The sequence below is a fragment of the Oncorhynchus mykiss genome, chromosome 8 (genome assembly GCF_057628025.1).
Source record: "Oncorhynchus mykiss isolate SJ-2025 chromosome 8, ASM5762802v1, whole genome shotgun sequence".
Taxonomy (NCBI): domain Eukaryota; kingdom Metazoa; phylum Chordata; class Actinopteri; order Salmoniformes; family Salmonidae; genus Oncorhynchus; species Oncorhynchus mykiss.
The window spans coordinates 30293882-30315843 of NC_143029.1; the positions used below are offsets into that span (position 1 = coordinate 30293882).

The 21962-nt window shown below is 42.0% G+C and overlaps 1 protein-coding gene across 30 annotated transcripts in view; it reads left to right on the plus strand.

Moving 5' to 3' along the window:
• LOC110529758 (neurexin-3b) overlaps positions 1 to 21962 on the plus strand; it is a 465957-nt gene that overhangs the window by 339462 nt on the left and 104533 nt on the right. For all 30 annotated transcript variants that reach the window (XR_016497721.1, XR_016497720.1, XR_016497723.1 and 27 more), the window contains one exon: positions 4522 to 4703. Coding sequence is in view for 21 of the 30 variants with exons in the window: in XM_090243127.1 (XP_090099253.1) it covers positions 4522 to 4703 (182 nt within the window). In the remaining 9 variants the exon portion in view is untranslated. The remainder of the gene's footprint in view (positions 1 to 4521; positions 4704 to 21962) is intronic.

The window sequence follows — 21962 nt, forward strand, 5'->3', positions numbered from 1 at the left end:
CACTCTCTCTCACTCCCTCTCTATTCCTTCCCTTCTATTCTCTCTCTCTCCCTCTCTCACTCCCTCTCTATTCCTTCTCTTCTCTTCTATACGCTCTCTCTCTCTCTCTCTCTCTCTCTCTCTCTCTCTCTCTCTCTCTTTCTCTATTCCCCCTCTTTAATCAATTCAAGGGGGTTTATTGGCATGGGAAACGTGTTAACATTGCCAAAGCAGTTGAGGTAGATAATATACAAAAGTGAAATAAACTATAAAGATTTACAGTAAACATTACACATACAGAAGTTTCAAAACAATAAAGACATTACAAATTTCATATTATATACAGTGCCTTGCGAAAGTATTCGGCCCCCTTGAACTTTGCGACCTTTTGCCACATTTCAGGCTTCAAACATAAAGACATAAAACTGTATTTTTTTGTGAAGAATCAACAACAAGTGGGACACAATCATGAAGTGGAACGACATTTATTGGATATTTCAAACTTTTTTAACAAATCAAAAACTGAAAAATTGGGCGTGCAAAATTATTCAGCCCCTTTACTTTCAGTGCAGCAAACTCTCTCCAGAAGTTCAGTGAGGATCTCTGAATGATCCAATGTTGACCTAAATGACTAATGATGTTAAATACAATCCACCTGTGTGTAATCAAGTCTCTGTATAAATGCACCTGCACTGTGATAGTCTCAGAGGTCCGTTAAAAGTGCAGAGAGCATCATGAAGAACAAGGAACACACCAGGCAGGTCCGAGATACTGTTGTGAAGAAGTTTAAAGCCGGATTTGGATACAAACATATTTCCCAAGATTTAAACATCCCAAGGAGCACTGTGCAAGTGATAATATTGAAATGGAAGGAGTATCAGACCACTGCAAATCTACCAAGACCTGGCCGTCCCTCTAAACTTTCAGCTCATACAAGGAGAAGACTGATCAGAGATGCAGCCAAGAGGCCCATGCTCACTCTGGATGAACTGCAGAGATCTACAGCTGAGGTGGGAGACTCTGTCCATAGGACAACAATCAGTCGTATATTGCACAAATCTGGCCTTTATGGGAGAGTGGCAAGAAGAAAGCCATTTCTTAAAGATATCCATAAGAAGTGTCGTTTAAAGTTTGCCACAAGCCACCTGGGAGACACACCAAACATGTGGAAGAAGGTGCTCTGGTCAGATGAAACCAAAATGGAACTTTTTGGCAACAATGCAAAACGTTATGTTTGGCGTAAAAGCAACACAGCTGAACACACCATCCCCACTGTCAAACATGGTGGTGGCAGCATCATGGTTTGGGCCTGCTTTTCTTCAGCAGGGACAGGGAAGATGGTTAAAATTGATGGGAAGATGGATGGAGCCAAATACAGGACCATTCTGGAAGAAAACCTGATGGAGTCTGCAAAAGACCTGAGACTGGGACGGAGATTTGTCTTCCAACAAGACAATGATCCAAAACATAAAGCAAAATCTACAATGGAATGGTTCAAAAATAAACATATCCAGGTGTTAGAATGGCCAAGTCAAAGTCCAGACCTGAATCCAATCGAGAATCTGTGGAAAGAACTGAAAACTGCTGTTCACAAATGCTCTCCATCCAACCTCACTGAGCTCGAGCTGTTTTGCAAGGAGGAATGGGAAAAAATGTCAGTCTCTCGATGTGCAAAACTGATAGAGACATACCCAAGCGACTTACAGCTGTAATCGCAGCAAAAGGTGGCGCTACAAAGTATTAACTTAAGGGGGCTGAATAATTTTGCACGCCCAATTTTTCAGTTTTTGTATGTTAAAAAAGTTTGAAATATCCAATAAATGTCGTTCCACTTCATGATTGTGTCCCACTTGTTGTTGATTCTTCACAAAAAAATACAGTTTTATATCTTTATGTTTGAAGCCTGAAATGTGGCAAAAGGTCGCAAAGTTCAAGAGGGCCGAATACTTTCGCAAGGCACTGTATATATATATATATATATACAGTGTTGTAACAATGTACAAATGGTTAAAGTACCCAAGGGAAAATAAATAAGCATAAATATGGGTTGTATTTATAATAGTGTTTGTTCTTCACTGTTTGCCCTTTTCTTGTGGCAACAGGTCACAAATCATGCTGCTGTGATGGCACACTGTGGAATTTCACCCAGTAGATATGGGAGTTTATCCAAATTGGGTTTGTTTTCAAATTCTTTGTTGATCTGTGTAATCTGAGGGAAATATGTGTCTCTAATATGGTCATACATTGGGCAGGAGGTTAGGAAGTGCAGCTCAGTTTCCACCTCATTTTGTGGGCAGTGTGCATATAGCCTGTCTTCTCTTGAGCGCCATGTCTGCCTACGGCAGCCTTTCTCAATAGCAAGGCTATGCTCACTGAGTCTGTACATAGTCAAAGCTTTCCTTAAGTTTAGGTTAGTCACTGTGGTCAGGTATTCTGCCACGGTGTACTCTCTATTTAGGGCCAAATAGCATTCTAGTTTGCTCTGTGTTTTTGTTACTTCTTTCCAATGTGTCAAGTAATTATCTTTTTGTTTTCTCATGATTTGGTTGGGTCTAATTGTGCTGCTGTCCTGGGGCTCTGTGGGGTGTGTTTGTGTTTGTAAACAGAGCCCCAGAACCAGCTTGCTTAGGGGACTCTTCTCCAGGTTCATCTCTCTGTAGGTGATGGCTTTGTTATGGCCTCCTTTTAGGTGGTTGTAGAATTTAACGGCTGTTTTCTGGATTTTGATAATTAGTGGGTATCGGCCTAATTCTGCTCTGCATGCATTATTTGTACACAGAGGATATTTTTGCAGAATCCTGCATGCAGAGTCTCAATTTGGTGTTTGTCCCATTTTGTGAAATATTGGTTGGTGAGCGGACCCCAGACCTCACAACCATAAAGGGCAATGGGCTCTTTGACTGATTCACGTATTTTTTGGTATGTTGAATTTTATGTTCCTTTAGATGGCATAGAATGCCCTTCTTGCCTTGTCTCTCAGATCTTTCACAGCTTTGTGGAAGTTACCTGTGGCGCTGATGTTTAAGCCAAGGTATTGTTCGTTTTTTGTGTTCTCTAGGGCAACAGTGTCTAGATGGAATTTGTATTTGTGGTCCTGGCGACTGGACCTTTTTTGGAACACCATTATTTTGGTCTTACAGAGATTTACTGTTATTCTCTCTCTCTCCCTCTCTATTAACCCCTCTTTATTCTCTCTCTCTCTCTCTCTCTCTCTTTCTCTCTCTCTCTCTCTCTCTCTCTCTCTTTCTCGCTCTCTATTCCTCTCTCTATTCCTCTCTCTCTATTCCTCTCTCTCTCTCTATTCCTCTCTCTCTATTCCTCTCTCTCTCTCTATCCCTCTCTCTCTCTTTCTCTCTCTATTCCTCTCTGTCCCTCTTGCTTTCTTTCTCTATTCTCTCTATCTCCCCCTCTATTCACATGTCTCCTGGGTCCTCAGTCTGCAGTACTGACCAGATTGTTTTCTGTTTAAGAGAAGAGTTGGCTAGACAGCCACCCAGATAGACCAGAAATATGTCATTCATTGTTCCTGAGAGTAGGAAGGGCATGCTCTATTGCACTTCACTAGCAATTTCTCCCCTCTAGGTTTGTTCTAGGTCTGGCCTACCGTCTGCACGTTTGCCACTGTATTGGTGGTGTGGCATGGCCTAAGTCTAAGTGGGTTTTAGACAACCGCACGCACACACACACATATATAAACATATAAATACAGCCTCAATTCCCAGTTTGCTAGAAGAGCTATTTTGGAGCCAAGTTGGATCCAAACGGTGGTGTTAATCAAACTGTGCCTATAAATAAGATGGTGTATTTCCGACTTATACCCTGATCTGTTAGGCCACAGTCCCGGAGTCCCCTTTTTTGTTGCTCTCCATTTGTTAACTTAAACTCGAGGAAGGTTAGTCGATTTTTTTTTCCAATGCCGGCCTTTGTTCTTAGGTTGCAGTCTTATGTTTAATACATGAGGATTGGAAGACTTATCCGTTTTGGGCTGCTGTGCCTGTTATTCCCAGGCAGTGTCTATATTTAAGAGCTACTATAGGCCAGATATGCACCCTGGGAGCTGAAGTCTTCGACCTCAGGTGGAAGTCTTTCTGAATACGATTAGAATTTAAAACCCTGAAATAGAACTTGGAGGAATTTGCCTTTACACCATTGGCTATGTGGTTCGGGGAGGATTTGGTTTTACAGCGTTTATCCGAAACAAGGTGCATCTAGTTTGGAGGAGACATTAGAAAAAGGTGTTGTGTTCAAGGTTAACTCGGGGACCTCACCGTCCTTGGTGTGTAGTTATAGGCCAGTCCATTAAGCTTGCACCTTGTATTCATGAATCTCATTCATTCTCCAACCTTCTCTTTCTCTGCCTTTCTCTACCCCTCTCTTTCTCTCTCTCTCTCTCTCTCTTTCTCCCCATTTCTCCCTCCATGTTTCCTTATCTGTGTTTTTGGAGGGGTTGGGATAATGCAGAGCACACATTTCCGTTGCATATTCATGTACATTGGACAATAAAGTAATCTTCCTCCATCTTCTTCTTCTCTCCCTCTGCAGCTGGTACCACCTATATCTTCGGTAAGGGCGGGGGTCTGATCACGTACACGTGGCCTAACAACGAGAGGCCCAGCACGCGTACCGACCGCCTGGCTGTGGGCTTCAGCACCACCATCAAGGACGGCATCCTGGTCCGCATCGACAGCGCGCCGCGACTCGGTGACTACATCATGCTACACATCGTAAGTCCAGTTTCAGTCTTGCCGTTGTCCCTACTGTTATCATGACATGGTGTCCCCAAGACAGGGCCACAGTACAGTAACTATATCACACTACACATCGTAAGTCAGCTTTTAGTCTACTGCTAGCCTGCATGGTGTCCCCAAGTCTTTTTCTCAAGGGCACCAGTGTAGTCTACACTGTGTCTCCTGTCTTACCCTGGACAGGGAGACTACATCTAGCCCCACATTGTAAGGCCTCTTTAGTTCTATGGCTCTCAGTGTATTTACAGGGATTCCATACAGTAGCAGATACAGTCATTAGTTAAAGCAATACACACCTGATTCTACTAATTCATGGCTTGATCAAGAGTTGATTATTTGAATCAGGTGTGTAGTGCTAGGGCAAAAGGTACTGAAGTTGAAGCAAATTGTAGGGGGGGGGGCTATCCATAATAGATATCACAGTATGTTCCCCTCCCTTGTTTCTCCCTTGTTTTCTAACTTTATATGTCACACAATCCTCTCAGAACGACTTTCTCTCTAAACAACGCAGTGAATCTAAACTCTAAGGCATGAATAGTTGATAAGCCATGTCTGTGTGATGCATGTGGAGAACACGATCACTGTGCCTGGAAACCCTGTGTGAATCAGCACCATTAATATGTTATGACGAGGACCGTGGTGGTCATGAAATTTTGTCAGCCGGTGATTGTCAAGCAAATAACTGCCCGTCTCATGGTAATTGACTGTTAATTAACATAAACACATTTAGCATCTCCTGGCTTCCACGCATCGCCTACAAGCCACTGATGCAGACCTTTGGAACATCTACATTTTAAAAAGTCGAATAAATCACTGTAATATAGTCTACACCATCACAATGAATCCATGATTTATTTTAGACAGGTCTAAAGAAACATGATATGAAGAAAATGTAGTCTATTTCAGAAGAACGGAATAGCATACTCTGAGTTGTCCTTATGTTAGGCTCTGATCTGGCTATGCCATATGGCTGTGGGCTACACTCGTTCATTTAGCAGACCAGATTTGCTTAGAATTCTGTGACATTATTTTATATTATTTTATAGTATGAAGAATACAATTGAACATATGTGAATAAAATATAATATATATTTTCTCCAAACGTTTAGTTAGCCAACCAGATGAGTAAGCCTAACGAACAGCAAAAGCACTGGCCAATGTCAATCTACTATTCCCCATAGTACAAAAGTCGACCAATTTTATTCTGTGTGAGAAATAAACATTCCAAACATAATCTGGTACAGTTGTGGGATGCGATAGATCCCAAATTAATACAACCACTAGCAGAAAACAAACCTGTTTTAAGCAGTGAGCCTGATGCAACAGATCAGAATGCTTAGCTTAAAATGTTTATCAACTATTAAGCTATTTCTTCACATTATAAGCGCAGCAATTTGCACATGGTAGTAGGTTATAAGTGTGTATGTTCCATTAGCAGGAAAACCCATTCTCAGAAGTGACCGCAAATGTGAGTATGCGTGTAATGCTTTTATTACAAAGATGCAAAAATGTGTATTGTGAAAATTATCTCCCCCAAATTCTAAACTCACTCGCTGCATATGTGTGCCAGTTAGGTTCTACACCCATTGTAACGCGGATTAATCTGCTTAATTTTAAGAAGTTATTTTGCCACTTTAGTTATGATACACACCTTATCAAAATATACAGTGCATTCGGAAAGTATTCAGACCCCTTGACTGTTTCCACATTTTATTACATTACAACCTTATTATAAAATGTATAACATTTTGTAAAATCCCCATCAATCTACACACAATACCCCATAAGGACAAAGCATGTCAGAGCAAAAACCAAGCTTTGAGGTCGAAGGAATTGTCTGTAGTGCCCCGAGACGGGATTATATTGAGGCACAGATCTGGGGAAGGGTACTAAATAATTTCTGCAGCATTGAAGGTCCCCAAGAACACAGTGGCCTCCATCACTCTTAAATGGAAGAAGTTTGGAACCACGAAGACTCTTCCTAGAGCTGGCCACCCGGCCCAACTGAGCAATCGGGGGAGAAGGGCCTTGGTCAGGGAGGTGACCAAGAACCCGATGGTCACTCTGACAGAGCTCCAGAGTTCCTCTGTAGAGATGGGAAAACCTTCCAGAAGGACAACCATCTCTGCAGCACTCCACCAATCAGGCCTTTATGGAACAGTGGCCAGACGGAAGCCACTCCTCAGTAAAACGCACATGACAGCCCGCTTGGCGTTTGCCAAAAGGCACCTAAAGACTTTCAGACCATGAAACCAAGATTCAACTCTTTGGCCTGATATGCCAAGCGTCACGCCTGGAGGAAACCTGGCACCATCCCTACGGTGAAGCATGGTGGCGGCATCAATTTTAGAAGAAGGATGTAAACTATCAACATTTTGAAGAAGTCAAGGGGTCTGTACACTTTACAAATGCACTGTATAGGTCTATGGGCTAGGCTACATGAGGTGTGCAACTAGGATTTGAAAAAGTCAATAAAAAGCATGCGTTGTTTCTTGCCTTAAGATGGACAACATTACGTCATAATATATCATTCACACGTGATAGGCTAATATTGTCACTCATCACACTATTTTTTTATTTAATCTCATCTTTACATACACTAAATAATGTATGTATGAAATTAGTTTTGATTTAGAATGGACCATTATCACCAACTGTATTGAAACAGGGGCAATGGAAAAGAATACATGTATGTAATACATAATGTATACACTTAAATAGCAAATGGAGGACACTTTTCATGCCAGGCAGGTAGGCTGTACTCCTGTTGTAAAGAGAAGCAATGTTCTTAATATTAGGAAAGTTGAAAAATAAATAGAGTAGGCCTAGCCTTTAGAAAGCTGATGGGCTCCTCCTCTTCTCATGCAATTGCTTAGCCTATAGAAATGTTGCGCAATATGAGCTCATGGGCTCTCATGAAGTGTTTGATTAGATTTTAAATTACATTTGCATTGATGTCAGACTGATTAGCTTGACAATAGTGCTGGGAGTGCTGAGTACCAGGCAGAGTACCAGGCAGTGCTGAGTACCAGGCAGTTAGCACATTTTGTAGGATACTAATGACCATCAGCAGCATCAGAGCTTGGAGAGGCCTAATTACCATGACAAAGCAGTCACTTGGAATTTGACTGCCATCATGAGTCGTGACCGCCGGTGTGGCGGTAATATGTTCACCATAACAGCCCTATTCAATACCCCTTGTTTTTGTTGTTGTGGTTGACTTATCGACATAATAGTCAACAAAGATGGCCACCGGCTATAGCGATGCCAAACGTATTTATTGGAAAAGTGCCGTGTGCTGATGGGGTGTGAAAGTAGGGATGTTGAGGAGAGAGTCAGAGAAGTATGAAGAGCAGAGAGGGATACAATTACACCACCAGATTGAGAGTCTTTCTCTCCTCAAAGACTCCCCTCGTCTCTGGAGTGTGTTGCAATGTGCTGCTGGATGTACGCTGCTCCAACCTCACCATCTGGTCACACAACATGAAGGCCAAGTAGTGTTTTTATATAGCTGCTTTACAGTCTAGAGGAATGTCTGTGTGCAGGGGTGGGTGTGTGGGTGTGTGGGTGTGTGGGTGTGTGTGTGTGTGTGTGTGTGTGTGTGTGTGTGTGTGTGTGTGTGTGTGTGTGTGTGTGTGTGTGTGTGTGTGTGTGTGTGTGTGTGTGTGTGTGTGTGTGTGTGTGTGTGTGTGTGTGTGTGTGTGTGTGTGTGTGTGTGTGAGGGAGAGAGATAGGAAAATGCCGCTCCTCATTTTAACTGGCTTCGTAATTGCAGAAACTTCGATAGGAAGGAAATCAAATGCATTTTTAATCCTATTTTTTCTATCTCAGAGCTGAGCGGCACTCTCCAGCCAAGCTTCATATCAGTTGTAATTTGGCTCCAACTCGTTAGAAATACATTTCTTCATTCCCGTAGTCTCACAAAGCAAAAGGCAAATTCATTTATCATTAGAATACCATGTATAGTCACAGTACATGCTCAAGTTTAACACTGGTCAATACTTAGAGTTATATTTCTGGTCGTTGTTTTAAAATACTGTTTATTCTCCGTAACCTACCTGGCTGCTAAATAATCATTAACATTAGAGCCGCCAGTGACATCTTTTAGAATTTCAATATCACATATTTAGCTCCTCAACCGTAGCCCTTAGATAAAGACTAATGGACAGTCGAAGACCTCCGCTACACAATACCGCCAATGAACAGAACATCATCGAGCCCAGTTCAAATCTATTACAGTGCAGATAATGATTCAAAGTGACAGATGTCAACCCATCCTGTATTGTTACCCCCTGAATCAGACAGAAACGGTTAAAAGGATTACATAGCGACTGCACTGAAGACTTGTCTAACCAAAGGTCTTATCACAGACATTCATCCCCTCAGGGATCACTTAGCCTTTAGGATCATTAGCAACTGGATGTGTTAGGATTAGCTAGCTACCGTTGCTAAGACGTCGCTGAAATGGCTTACAGGGACTGCTCTTTGGAACTGATAGGTTTCTAATGAGACAGAAGAATGGAATTGGAGAAGTATGGAGAACCGAGAACTGGCATCATCTGGTTTTTAAGTCATTCAAACTATTCATTGCATCGTTGATTTCTGTAAACCCTCTATTCTTTAAAGCATCTCTTAGTATTATGCCTTCATATGATGCAAAAACATGTGAAAAGTATGACTAGTGGGTACCATAGAAATAAAAAATAAATATCCCATTCAGGTCATTCTAGTCCTTCTATTTCTATGGTTTTGTACTAGCAACTAGGGCTGTTACGGTGACCGTATTACCACCACACTGGCGGTCACGAGTCATGACCGCAGTCACGGTAAATAGGCTTCTTCAAGCTCTGATGCTTGCTGATGGCCATTAGTGGCCTACCAAACGTGCTAACTGCCTGGTACTCAGCACTATTGTCCCTTTAATCGCTCTGACATCAATGCAAATGTAATCGGAAAAAAACGAATCAAACACTTCATGAGAGCCCCTGAGCTCATGTTGTGCAACATTTCTATAGGCCATGCAATTGCGTGAGAAAACAGCTTTCTATAGGCTGGGTCTACTATAATTATTTTTCAACTTTCCTAATATTAAGCACATTGCTTCACTTTTCAACAGGTGTATAGCCTACCTGGCTGGCATGAAAATGAACCATGGGAAAAACGTCCTCCATTCGCTGTTTAAGTGAAGTTCATGTGACATGTCATTTTTTTAACCTGCCCCTGTTCCGAGACAGGTGCATGATAATGGTCCATTCTAAATACAAACTAATTTCACACATATATTATTTAGTATATGTAAAAATGAGACTAAATTAAGAATAGTCTGATTGGTGACAATATTAGCCTATCACTTGTGAATGATGCCCAGTGTGTTGCAGCACAAGGCAAGAAACAGAGTATGCCTTTTTTTGCAACTTTTTCAAATCTTAGTCCCACACCTCATGTAGTCTAGCCCAGAGACCTATATGTTTTAATAAGGTTAGTATCACACCTCATGTAGGCTAGCCCAGAGACCTATATGTTTTAATAAGGTTAGTATCACACCTCATGTAGCCTAGCCCATAGACCTATATGTTTTAATAAGGTTAGTATCACACCCCATGTAGCCTAGCCCATAGACCTATATGTTTTAATAAGGTTAGTATCACACCTCATGTAGGCTAGCCCAGAGACCTATATGTTTTAATAAGGTTAGTCCCACACCTCATGTAGTCTAGCCCAGAGACCTATATGTTTTAATAAGGTTAGTATCACACCTCATGTAGGCTAGCCCAGAGACCTATATGTTTTAATAAGGTTAGTATCACACCTCATGTAGCCTAGCCCATAGACCTATATGTTTTAATAAGGTTAGTATCACACCTCATGTAGTCTAGCCCAGAGACCTATATGTTTTAATAAGGTTAGTATCACACCTCATGTAGCCTAGCCCATAGACCTATATGTTTTAATAAGGTTAGTATCACACCTCATGTAGCCTAGCCCATAGACCTATATGTTTTAATAAGGTTAGTATCACACCTCATGTAGCCTAGCCCATAGACCTATATGTTTTAATAAGGTTAGTATCACACCTCATGTAGCCTAGCCCATAGACCTATATGTTTTAATAAGGTTAGTTTCACACCTCATGTAGCCTAGCCCATAGACCTATATGTTTTAATAAGGTTAGTATCACACCTCATGTAGCCTAGCCCAGAGACCTATATGTTTTAATAAGGTTAGTCCCACACCTCATGTAGCCTAGCCCATAGACCTATATGTTTTAATAAGGTTAGTATCACACCTCATGTAGCCTAGCCCAGAGACCTATATGTTTTAATAAGGTTAGTCCCACACCTCATGTAGCCTAGCCCATAGACCTATATGTTTTAATAAGGTTAGTATCACACCTCATGTAGCCTAGCCCAGAGACCTATATGTTTTAATAAGGTTAGTATCACACCCCATGTAGCCTAGCCCAGAGACCTATATGTTTTAATAAGGTTAGTATCACACCCCATGTAGGCTAGCCCATAGACCTATATGTTTTAATAAGGTTAGTATCACACCCCATGTAGCCTAGCCCATAGACCTATATGTTTTAATAAGGTTAGTATCACACCTCATGTAGCCTAGCCCATAGACCTATATGTTTTAATAAGGTTAGTATCACACCTCATGTAGCCTAGCCCATAGACCTATATGTTTTAATAAGGTTAGTATCACACCTCATGTAGCCTAGCCCATAGACCTATATGTTTTAATAAGGTTAGTATCACACCTCATGTAGCCTAGCCCATAGACCTATATGTTTTAATAAGGTTAGTATCACACCCCATGTAGGCTAGCCCATAGACCTATATGTTTTAATAAGGTTAGTTTCACACCTCATGTAGCCTAGCCCATAGACCTATATGTTTTAATAAGGTTAGTATCACACCTCATGTAGGCTAGCCCAGAGACCTATATGTTTTAATAAGGTTAGTATCACACCTCATGTAGCCTAGCCCATAGACCTATATGTTTTAATAAGGTTAGTATCACACCTCATGTAGGCTAGCCCAGAGACCTATATGTTTTAATAAGGTTAGTATCACACCTCATGTAGCCTAGCCCATAGACCTATATGTTTTTATAAGGTTAGTATCACACCTCATGTAGGCTAGCCCATAGACCTATATGTTTTAATAAGGTTAGTATCACACCTCATGTAGGCTAGCCCAGAGACCTATATGTTTTAATAAGGTTAGTATCACACCTCATGTAGCCTAGCCCATAGACCTATATGTTTTTATAAGGTTAGTATCACACCTCATGTAGGCTAGCCCAGAGACCTATATGTTTTAATAAGGTTAGTATCACACCTCATGTAGCTTAGCCCATAGACCTATATGTTTTAATAAGGTTAGTATCACACCTCATGTAGCCTAGCCCAGAGACCTATATGTTTTAATAAGGTTAGTATCACACCCCATGTAGGCTAGCCCATAGACCTATATGTTTTAATAAGGTTAGTTTCACACCTCATGTAGCCTAGCCCATAGACCTATATGTTTTAATAAGGTTAGTATCACACCTCATGTAGGCTAGCCCAGAGACCTATATGTTTTAATAAGGTTAGTATCACACCTCATGTAGCCTAGCCCATAGACCTATATGTTTTTATAAGGTTAGTATCACACCTCATGTAGGCTAGCCCATAGACCTATATGTTTTAATAAGGTTAGTATCACACCTCATGTAGGCTAGCCCAGAGACCTATATGTTTTAATAAGGTTAGTATCACACCTCATGTAGCCTAGCCCATAGACCTATATGTTTTTATAAGGTTAGTATCACACCTCATGTAGGCTAGCCCAGAGACCTATATGTTTTAATAAGGTTAGTATCACACCTCATGTAGCTTAGCCCATAGACCTATATGTTTTAATAAGGTTAGTATCACACCTCATGTAGCCTAGCCCAGAGACCTATATGTTTTAATAAGGTTAGTATCACACCCCATGTAGGCTAGCCCATAGACCTATATGTTTTAATAAGGTTAGTTTCACACCTCATGTAGCCTAGCCCATAGACCTATATGTTTTAATAAGGTTAGTATCACACCTCATGTAGGCTAGCCCAGAGACCTATATGTTTTAATAAGGTTAGTATCTCACCTCATGTAGCCTAGCCCATAGACCTATATGTTGACAAGGTTTTGTATTACAACTAAAGTGACCAAATAACTTCTTAAAGTGAAGAACATTAAGCCGCTTTACAGACCGGTGTAGAGCCTAACTGGCATACATACGCAGCGCATGAGTGTCAAGTTTGGGGAAGAACATTTTCACCATAAAAATGCACCTTTATAATAAAGCATCACATGCATAATCGCATTTGAGGTCACTTTTGAGAATGGAACATTCACACTTATAGCCTACTGCCATGTGTGCATTGCTGCCCTTAGAGTGTGAAGAAATAGCCTAATGGTTTATCAACATTTTAAGGTAAACTATCTGATCAGTTGCATCAGCCTCATTGATCCTCAGCCTCAAAAAGGGGTTTTGATGCGTGGTTGTATTCATTTGGGATATATTGCATCCCACAACTGTCACAGACTATGTTTGGGATATACAGTACATTTCTCACACAGAATAGAATAGGTAAACTTTTGTACTATGGGGGAATGTAGATTGACATAGGCCAGTGTTTTTGCTGTTGGTTAGGCATACTCATCTTATTGGCTGACGAAAAGTAAATGTGGACAGTTCCTCTATATGCACCTCTGAATTGGATAAGAAGGATGCTTGCAGTTGCATTCCCGATGTGTCTGTCTTCACTTGTAGCCTACTTCGGAGCTGAGATGCCTGTGAGAAGGACCCGATCACGTGACACGTATTGGCTAATAAGAAGAGAGAGCCATGTGAGTGAGAGGTGCTTCGGAGCAAGCCGATGGCAGCCGGGAGAAGGGAATTATAATTATTATATTTAGCCAAAGGGAACAATGGACACTTTGGCTGCAAAAGGCATGGATTCTTTTAGGGGGCATTATGGCCACACAAGGGGGATGCCGCTGGGAAATTTGATGCCTGGTGAGAATATTATCAAGTGCTTGTCAAATTGTGAATGAGCGACTGATGAAGTGTGTGTAGCCTGCACAAGAAACAAATCAGAGCTCATGCCTTTCATGCAACTTTTTTCAAATCATCATTAGTCACATCATGCAGCATGAGAATGTATTAAAAATCAAAACATATGGCCCAACTTTTGTATCACAACTAAAGTTACATAAATAAGTCTAAATGAAGCATTTAGGAGGACCTGTTTCTTTGTGAACCCCTCAACACAGAATAGCCACATGTGCGCACTCCCTCAAACCTTTTGGAGAAAATATCCTTTCTATTTTATTCAGATATGTTCAATTGTATTCTTCATGCTATAAGATAATATAAAATACAAGCACGGCAATCTAAGCAAATCTTGTCTGCTAAATGTTGTCTTCTGAAATAGACTACATATTCTTCATATCATGTTTCTTCAGACCTGTCTAAAATAAATCATGGATTCATTTTGATGGTGTAGACTATATTACAGTGATTTATTATCATTTTTAAATGCAGATGTTAGAAACGTCTACATCAGTGGCTTGTAGGCGATGCGTGGAAGCCAGGAGATGCTAAATGTGTTTCTGTTAATTAACGGTGAATTATCATGAGACCGGCAGTTATTTGCTTGACAATCACCGGCTGACGAAGTTCATGACCCCCACTGCCCTACTAGCAACCACTGATGTACTGGTATATTTTATTCTGGATTATTTGGTGCCTTTAACAGCAATGAAAGGTTGTTACAATGAAAGTGAAGCTGCAGAGGCATTATCTACTTTTAAAAACGGGGCTCTCTCTATCTCTCTAATTTCTCTCACTCCCTATCTCTCTCCATCTTTCTAAACTCTGTCACTCCGTTACTTACCATCTCTCTCTATCGCTATCTCCCTGTATCTCTATCTCCATCTCTCTCCATCGCTTTCCAACTCGCTCTTTCTCTCTCTCTCTCTCTCCCTCTCTCTCTCTCTCTCTCTCTCTCTCTCTCCATCTTTGAACAACTAGCTCAAGGCTTGTGTTGGTAATCATGGAACTGAAACTGTGCTACTCGCCTCCTAATACAATGCAGTGTTTGTTTTTTGGACGTGAAGGGCGATTTAGAGTATTGCTGAATGGCTGGCTTGAGGACATTCCAAATAATTACTTCAATATATATATCTTTATTTATTTTTTTCCCTTTTTCCTTGCCTTTTTGCCAGTTCTCAAATTGGTCTAGACTGTTTAAGGGCTACTTATGCAAAGTATGAAACAGAAAAGCACTGAGCTTTTCTATAGTCATATAAGCTCCAAGTTGCTAATATCACTCTTGTTTTATAACAACAGAACCTCATTTAAAACTTTTTTTTTTAAAGCGATGACATCAAAAGCAACTGAATCATAGGTAAGAAAAATATCCATACCAACGGAAAATATGGTCACAAAATGGATGCCTGGGCTCTCCTGAAGCGGTATGACTCGTAGCACAGTCACTGTGTCTGCTGTATGGTGGTGTATTGTGTTGTATAAGACTTCAGCTCTGTACCGTAGGTCCCGTCTCCTCTTAAATCCACAACAAAACTCCTGGCCCAGGAGGCTGATGTGTTGGTCGTGACTCACACAGTCTCATGCCAGGGAATGTACATAGCTGCAGGTGAAGCTTATCCAGGACATGCCACACAGAGAGAGAGGGGTGGAGAGAGAAAAAGAGAGAGAGAGAGAGGGAGAGAGAGAGAAGGAGGGGTGAGAGAGCGAGAAAGTGAGAAAGCTGGAGAGAGAAAGAGGGGGGAAATGTACCTTAGCACAAAATCCTTTTAGACATAGTCTAAAAAAAAGTATCTGTTTATAAAAGGGAAATAGTATTTCTGTGCAAATACATTCTGTATTATAACCTTAGGACCAAATATATTTGCCCTTGTGCTGTCCGACACTGTCTCCCTACTGACTGCATCAAAAGACAAGTCCCTCATCACATCCCTGAGACATCTGATGAGAAAGGGTGATTGAGAGGTGGTCTGAACGCACTTCTTTACTCTCCTCGCCTACTCTTCCACTACTCTCCTCTCTCCTCCTCTCCTCCCACAGATCTCTGACACTTCACATCCTGTATGTCTCTCTACTACCCAGCCAGCAATCGGATCCAGCATACATTACCAAGCAATCAGACAGGATTTCTAATGTTGCAATGCCACAATGAATTCCATTACCCGCTTGAGCCTCCTCACTTTAATTCAGATGGGGGAAAAAAGGTACAAGTTGTAGGTAATTGAAAAGCCCATTCCAGACAAGAGTACACAGTGAATGTGTCCCAAATGGCACCCTGTTCCCTACATTGTGCGCTACTTTTGATCAGAGGCCTGTGTAGGGAATAGGGTGCCATTTGGGATGCGGACAGAGAGACCTACAGGGTGAGATGAGATGAGACGCGTGTGGGGCAGGCTGCAAGGGTGGGTAAATATTATATTGCATTCCAGACCACACTGAGTCCATTTTCTCTTTGACAGGCTGTGGAGATGAGAGGGTGTGTGTGGATTGTGTGCTTGTGTGCGCGCGTGTGTGTGTGTGTATGCGTGTGTGTGTAGGTCTTTAATTTTTAGAATCCACTGTGATGTTTTATAAGCCAAGCAGGGACTGAGATATACAGTGGAGGATGCATCTATGGAGTTACATTGTGTGTGTGTGTGTGTGTGTGTGTGTGTGTGTGTGTGTGTGTGTGTGTGTGTGTGTGTGTGTGTGTGTGTGTGTGTGTGTGTGTGTGTGTGTGTGTGTGTGTGTGTGTGTGTGTGTGTGTGTGTGTGTGTGTGTACAGTAGAGGATGTATAGGCATTGTATTGAGTTCCCCTACCTCAGTGAAATATACTGAACAAAAATATAAACCCAACATGTGAAGACTTGGTTCCATCTTTCATGATCTGAAATAAAATATGCCATAAATGTTTCATAGGCACAAAAAATTGTGCACAAATTTGTTTACATACCTGATAGTGACCATTTCTCCTTTGCCAAAATAATCTATCCACCTGACAGGTGTGGCATATCAAGAAGCTGATTAAACAGCATGATCATTACACAGGTGCACTTTGTGCTGGGGACAATAAAAGGCCAATCTAAAATGTGCAGTTGTCACACAACACAATGCCACAGATGCCTCAAGTTTTCAGGGAGTGTGAAATTGGTATACGGACTGCAGGAATGTCCACCAGAGCTGTTGCCAGATAATTTAATGTTAATTTCTCTACCAGAAACCTCCTCTAATGTCGTTTTAAAGAATTTGGCAGTATGTCCAACCGGCCTCACTACCGCAGACCACGTGTAACCATGCCAGCCCAGGACCTCCACATCTGGCTTCTTCACCTGCAGGATCGTCTGACACCAGCCACTCGGACAGCTGATTAAATTCTGACTGGCTGTGCCTGGCTCCTTAGTGTGTGGACCTGACCACCCATGGCAGCGCCACCTGCCCAGTCATGTAATCCATAGATTAGGTCCTAATAAAATGTATTTATAGTGACTGATTTCCTCATATGAACTATACCTCTGTGAAATTGTTGCATGTGGCTTTTACATTTTTGTTCCATAGCTATAACTAATGACTAAATAACTAAACTAATAACTAATCAGTAGTATTAGTCGGTTGGTTATCTCTTGTCCTTTTAATTTCCTATTGTCTTCTTGCTCCAAGGAAGTATAGAGAGATTGCAATACAAACGTTAACTGTATAAAAGGCAGCTGTTTCAAAAGACATCCGTGATCCATATTTTACTGACATGAAATTACATTTGAAGTATACGAGTAATGGCTGTCCATTGACATTTTGCACCTGTACTGAATAATGATACTCTTTCTTGACATTTGGCCACTAGCATTTGCCTAACGATACCTAAGTACCGATTATAGCCAATTGATTACTTTTGAAAAGGGCTCAGAAGAAAATTGCATAGAGGAGTAATACCAGTTAAATGAAAAGAGACCTTAGAGTGTTAATATTCTCTCTCCAACACACACACACACACACGCATCTCTCAAACACACACACACACACACACACAAACACACACACACACACACACACACACACACACACACACACACACGCACACACACATCTCTAAAACACACACACACACACACACACACACACACACACACACACACACACACACACACACACACACACACACACACACACACACACACACAGTGGAACACCAGCGATGACACTCCAAACATCTGAGGGTTCCGTGGGGAGATGTGGCTGTCAGTCAAACAACCCTGACCGCAAAGCATTCTGGGAATTTCAATATATTGTGCCTTCTTTCTTCTCCAGGAGAGAGAGGGACAGAGAGAGAGGGGGACACAGAGAGAGAGAGGGAGACATAACTGATCAAGTTAGAACCCCCTGGCTCTGGCCCCAGCTCTATGCACTGTGTTTTGTTGTAATTACAAAAGCAGTGGACGTGGATAAAAACTGTTTTTTTAATACTATTTGTTTTTCATTTAATTTCTAGTGTTTACCTCTTTGCCTTGTCCTCCCAGTCCTTCCCCAACACTATGACCTGTTATATTGTTTGTTGTCTTTATTGTTCCACTAAACATAAATGATTGATGAGGCTGTGTTATGGTTTATTGATGCACTTCCATTGGATGGCCATTGGCCAGGTCCTTAGTATGCAGCAACCCTCATTGATGTATATTTCATTGTCCAAGATGAAAAATTCAATGAGAAACACAAACAGTGTCTGCTCCTTGACAATTTATCCCTCTGGGGGACAAATGGTTGTGTTCCACAGCAGCTCTGTTGTAATGCATGAGTTCCCACTTCCCTGAGTAGAAGAGAGGAGCGAGAGAAAGGGGAGTAGAGGGAGGAGATTTGGGCAGAGGGAGAAAGTGGAAGAGAACAGGGGCTACAGGGAGGGAGAGAAGGAGAGAGTGAATGAGGGAGAATATGTCAGAAGAGAGAGAGGGAGACAGAGCGGGAGAATAAGAAGGAAAGTGAGCGAAGCAAAGAGGGGAAGATATTTGTGATTTCTGAGCAGGATCAGAAGACTCGGCTCAGTGGGTGTGTCTTGGCTACAGTGATATGCCAGTGAATTTCAATTGAACTTATACTTTGTTACTTTGTCAAGTAGTGTTGTCATACCACATACATCCCAGCTGATAAGCCAAGGTGTCAATTTTCCAATGTTCAGGGAAGCTGTTGTGCATCTGACACTCATCACACAGACAGATTTAACTTACAGGATGCAAGTTTCTCACCACCGATCAAAACTCAAACTTGGGTTTGAGAAAGACGGCGGGCCAGCGGCCATTTTCAAATTTCCTCTGTACACGGTGAGACTTCATTGTGATTGATGAGACGCCTGCTCTGGCGCGAGGAGTAATGAAAGATCACAGTGCTCAGGGATCGATATGCCAGGCAGCGTATCTCAGACACAAGGCTAGGCGCCATCTCACTGCCAGAGACACCCTTAAATCCCTCCACAGCTCTGTCTCTGTCACCTCGGCAGCACAGTGAGGCTCTAGTTTCTTTCCTCTCCTCTGTTCTCACCTGGGATTCCGCCGCCGATACCTCCGCTCAGCTCGCAGATATCAGGCTGTGAGAAATAAATAAGAAGAGAGCTAGGCACATTTAGCCAAATTGACTGCTTCTTGGATTATTGACAAGAAAGGGATGATGAATTGCAAGTTGCTGAACTGATACATTTTAACATTAGAAAATAAATCTACTGGAAAGAAGAAGAAAATAAATCTATGAGAGAGAGAGAGAGAGAGAGAGAGAGAGAGAGAGAGAGAGAGAGAGAGAGAGAGAGAGAGAGAGAGAGAGAGAGAGAGAGAGAGAGAGAGAGAGAGAGAGAGAGAGAGAGAGAGAGAGAGAGAGAGAGAGAGAGAGAGAGAGAGAGAGAGAGAGAGAGAGAGAGAGAGAGAGAGAGAGAGAGAGAGAGAGAGAGAGAGAGAGAGAGAGAGAGAGAGAGAGAGAGAGAGAGAGAGAGAGAGAGAGAGAGAGAGAGAGAGCTCCTTCGTCTATTATGTATTCAGAGAAGATTAAGTACCTGCTGGCGAAAGCAGCGAGCACTTTCTTTCTCTCATCTCAAAAAAAGATAGAGTAGATCAAACAGGAAAGTCTAGCTCTCTCTCGCAATCTGAACAAAAAATGTGACTGACTGAGTACCTCTCTCTCTGTCTGTATTTTGTTGATTTAATCTCCACATATTGACTCTGTGTGTGTGTGTTTGCCTGGAATCTAAGACTGCAGAACTGACACAATAAATAGCACATGAATATCAAATATATACATATTTTGTAAATAGAAAAGGCTGATAGTAATAACTATTGTGATATCTATAAGATATATTGCCAAAAAAATATATTTGCATGATGACTGTGACTTATTTGTGTCAGTTTCTATTGGGGGTTGAAATGGTGCTGTGAGGGCCATCTACAGATATGAACATTTCCTGTAGTCCCTGTTCTTATCTTTTTATGGAGTGCCCAGTCCCTTACCAACAAAGTATTACAGGGGCCTCCCAAGTGGCGCAGGGGTCTAAGGCACTGCATGCAGCTAGAGGCGTTACAACAGTCCTGGGTTCATATCCCGGGCTGTGGTCAGAAGTCCCATAGGACGGTGCACAATTGGCCCAGCATCGTCTGTGTTAGGTGAGGCTTTACAAGCGACTCCTTTTGGCGGGTGCCTGCAGTTGAACGGTGTTTCCTCCAACACATTGGTGCGGCTGGCTTCCGGGTTAAGCCGGCAGGTGTTAAGGAGCGCAGTTAGGCAGGTCCGTTGGGGAGTTGCAGCGATGAGCCAAAATTGAAAATTGGGGAGGAAAAAAAATTGCGTTGGGCCAGTAACCGAAAGGTTGCTAGTTTGAATCTCTGAGCTGACTACATTAAATCTGTCAATCTGTCTGCCCATATGCAAGGCACTCTTGTCCATGACGTCACTCTCAGGGGGAGTTGGGAAATGCAAAAAAAACACATTTCCATTTCACACCACGCCATTGGGCAGGTTACACGTGTGAAACAGGAACAATCTCAGCAGATGGTGTCAGTTGCGATTGGATATGTCAAACTATAACATATTTCCTCCGATATTGTGGAATGGTAACAATGCCATATTAGTGAGTAGTACAGATTCCTGCCATGTATGTTTCCCTCCTTAACTAATGTATGAAACTTACTGTATTTCTACACCATTCTGGAATCACAATGCTATTTTTAGAGACTGTAAGCTACAGCTACCTGACTCGGAATACTTATAGATCTGGCAGGTCATGCCCCCTTTATCCTGAAGCTACAAAGACAGGGGATCATGAACTCTCCAGCCATAGAGTGAGAGAGAGAGAATGCTTCTACACTAGTTCCTTATTCAGTAAAACCCTTAGTTCTGACCCTATAGACCTCTCTTCCTCTCTGGCAGCCATGACAGTATGAGCCAGCGTTATGCTAACGGTGACAGATGTCCGACATCGATACAGACATGACTTCCCAACCTTCTGACTCTTCCCTTCCTCCGGAGCGGATTTCCCTTCCTCCGGAGCGGACTTCGCAGAGAACCTTCTGACTCTTCCCTTCCTCCGGAGTGGACTTCCCTTCCTCCGGAGCGGACTTCCCTTCCTCCGGAGCGGACTTCGCAGAGAACCTTCTGACTCTTCCCTTCCTCCGGAGTGGACTTCCCTTCCTCCGGAGCGGTCACTCTGCCCTCTGATGGAGCAGACTGAGATATAAGGAAAAGCATGGTTAATTGATCCACTTATCTTTTCAACATTTACGTAGGACTAAAGAACATTCAGGTGGGTCAGAGGAGAGGAGGAGGAGTCAGGGGGTGCTTTGACTGGGACAGCAGCGTCTCATCTTGACGGTTCAGAAGGGAACGATTATGAGATCAGAACACACATGATTGTGTGATGTATTGACTCCTTTACACGTGATTGTGTGGTGCATTGACTCATATACACACGGTTGTGTGGTGTGTTGACTCATATAAACACGATTGTGTGGTGTATTGACTCATATATACATGATTATGTGGCTCATATTTCTAAGGGCTGCAACAAAAATCCAATCAGTTCCCCAAATATAATAATGGACGCATTAACAACAGCAATTCTCCTGAAGTCTTGATGGTATGTAGAGCTATGACTCTGTTTTAATGCAATTTGTAAAAACCTGTTCATTATTTTCTTGGACTAGATCC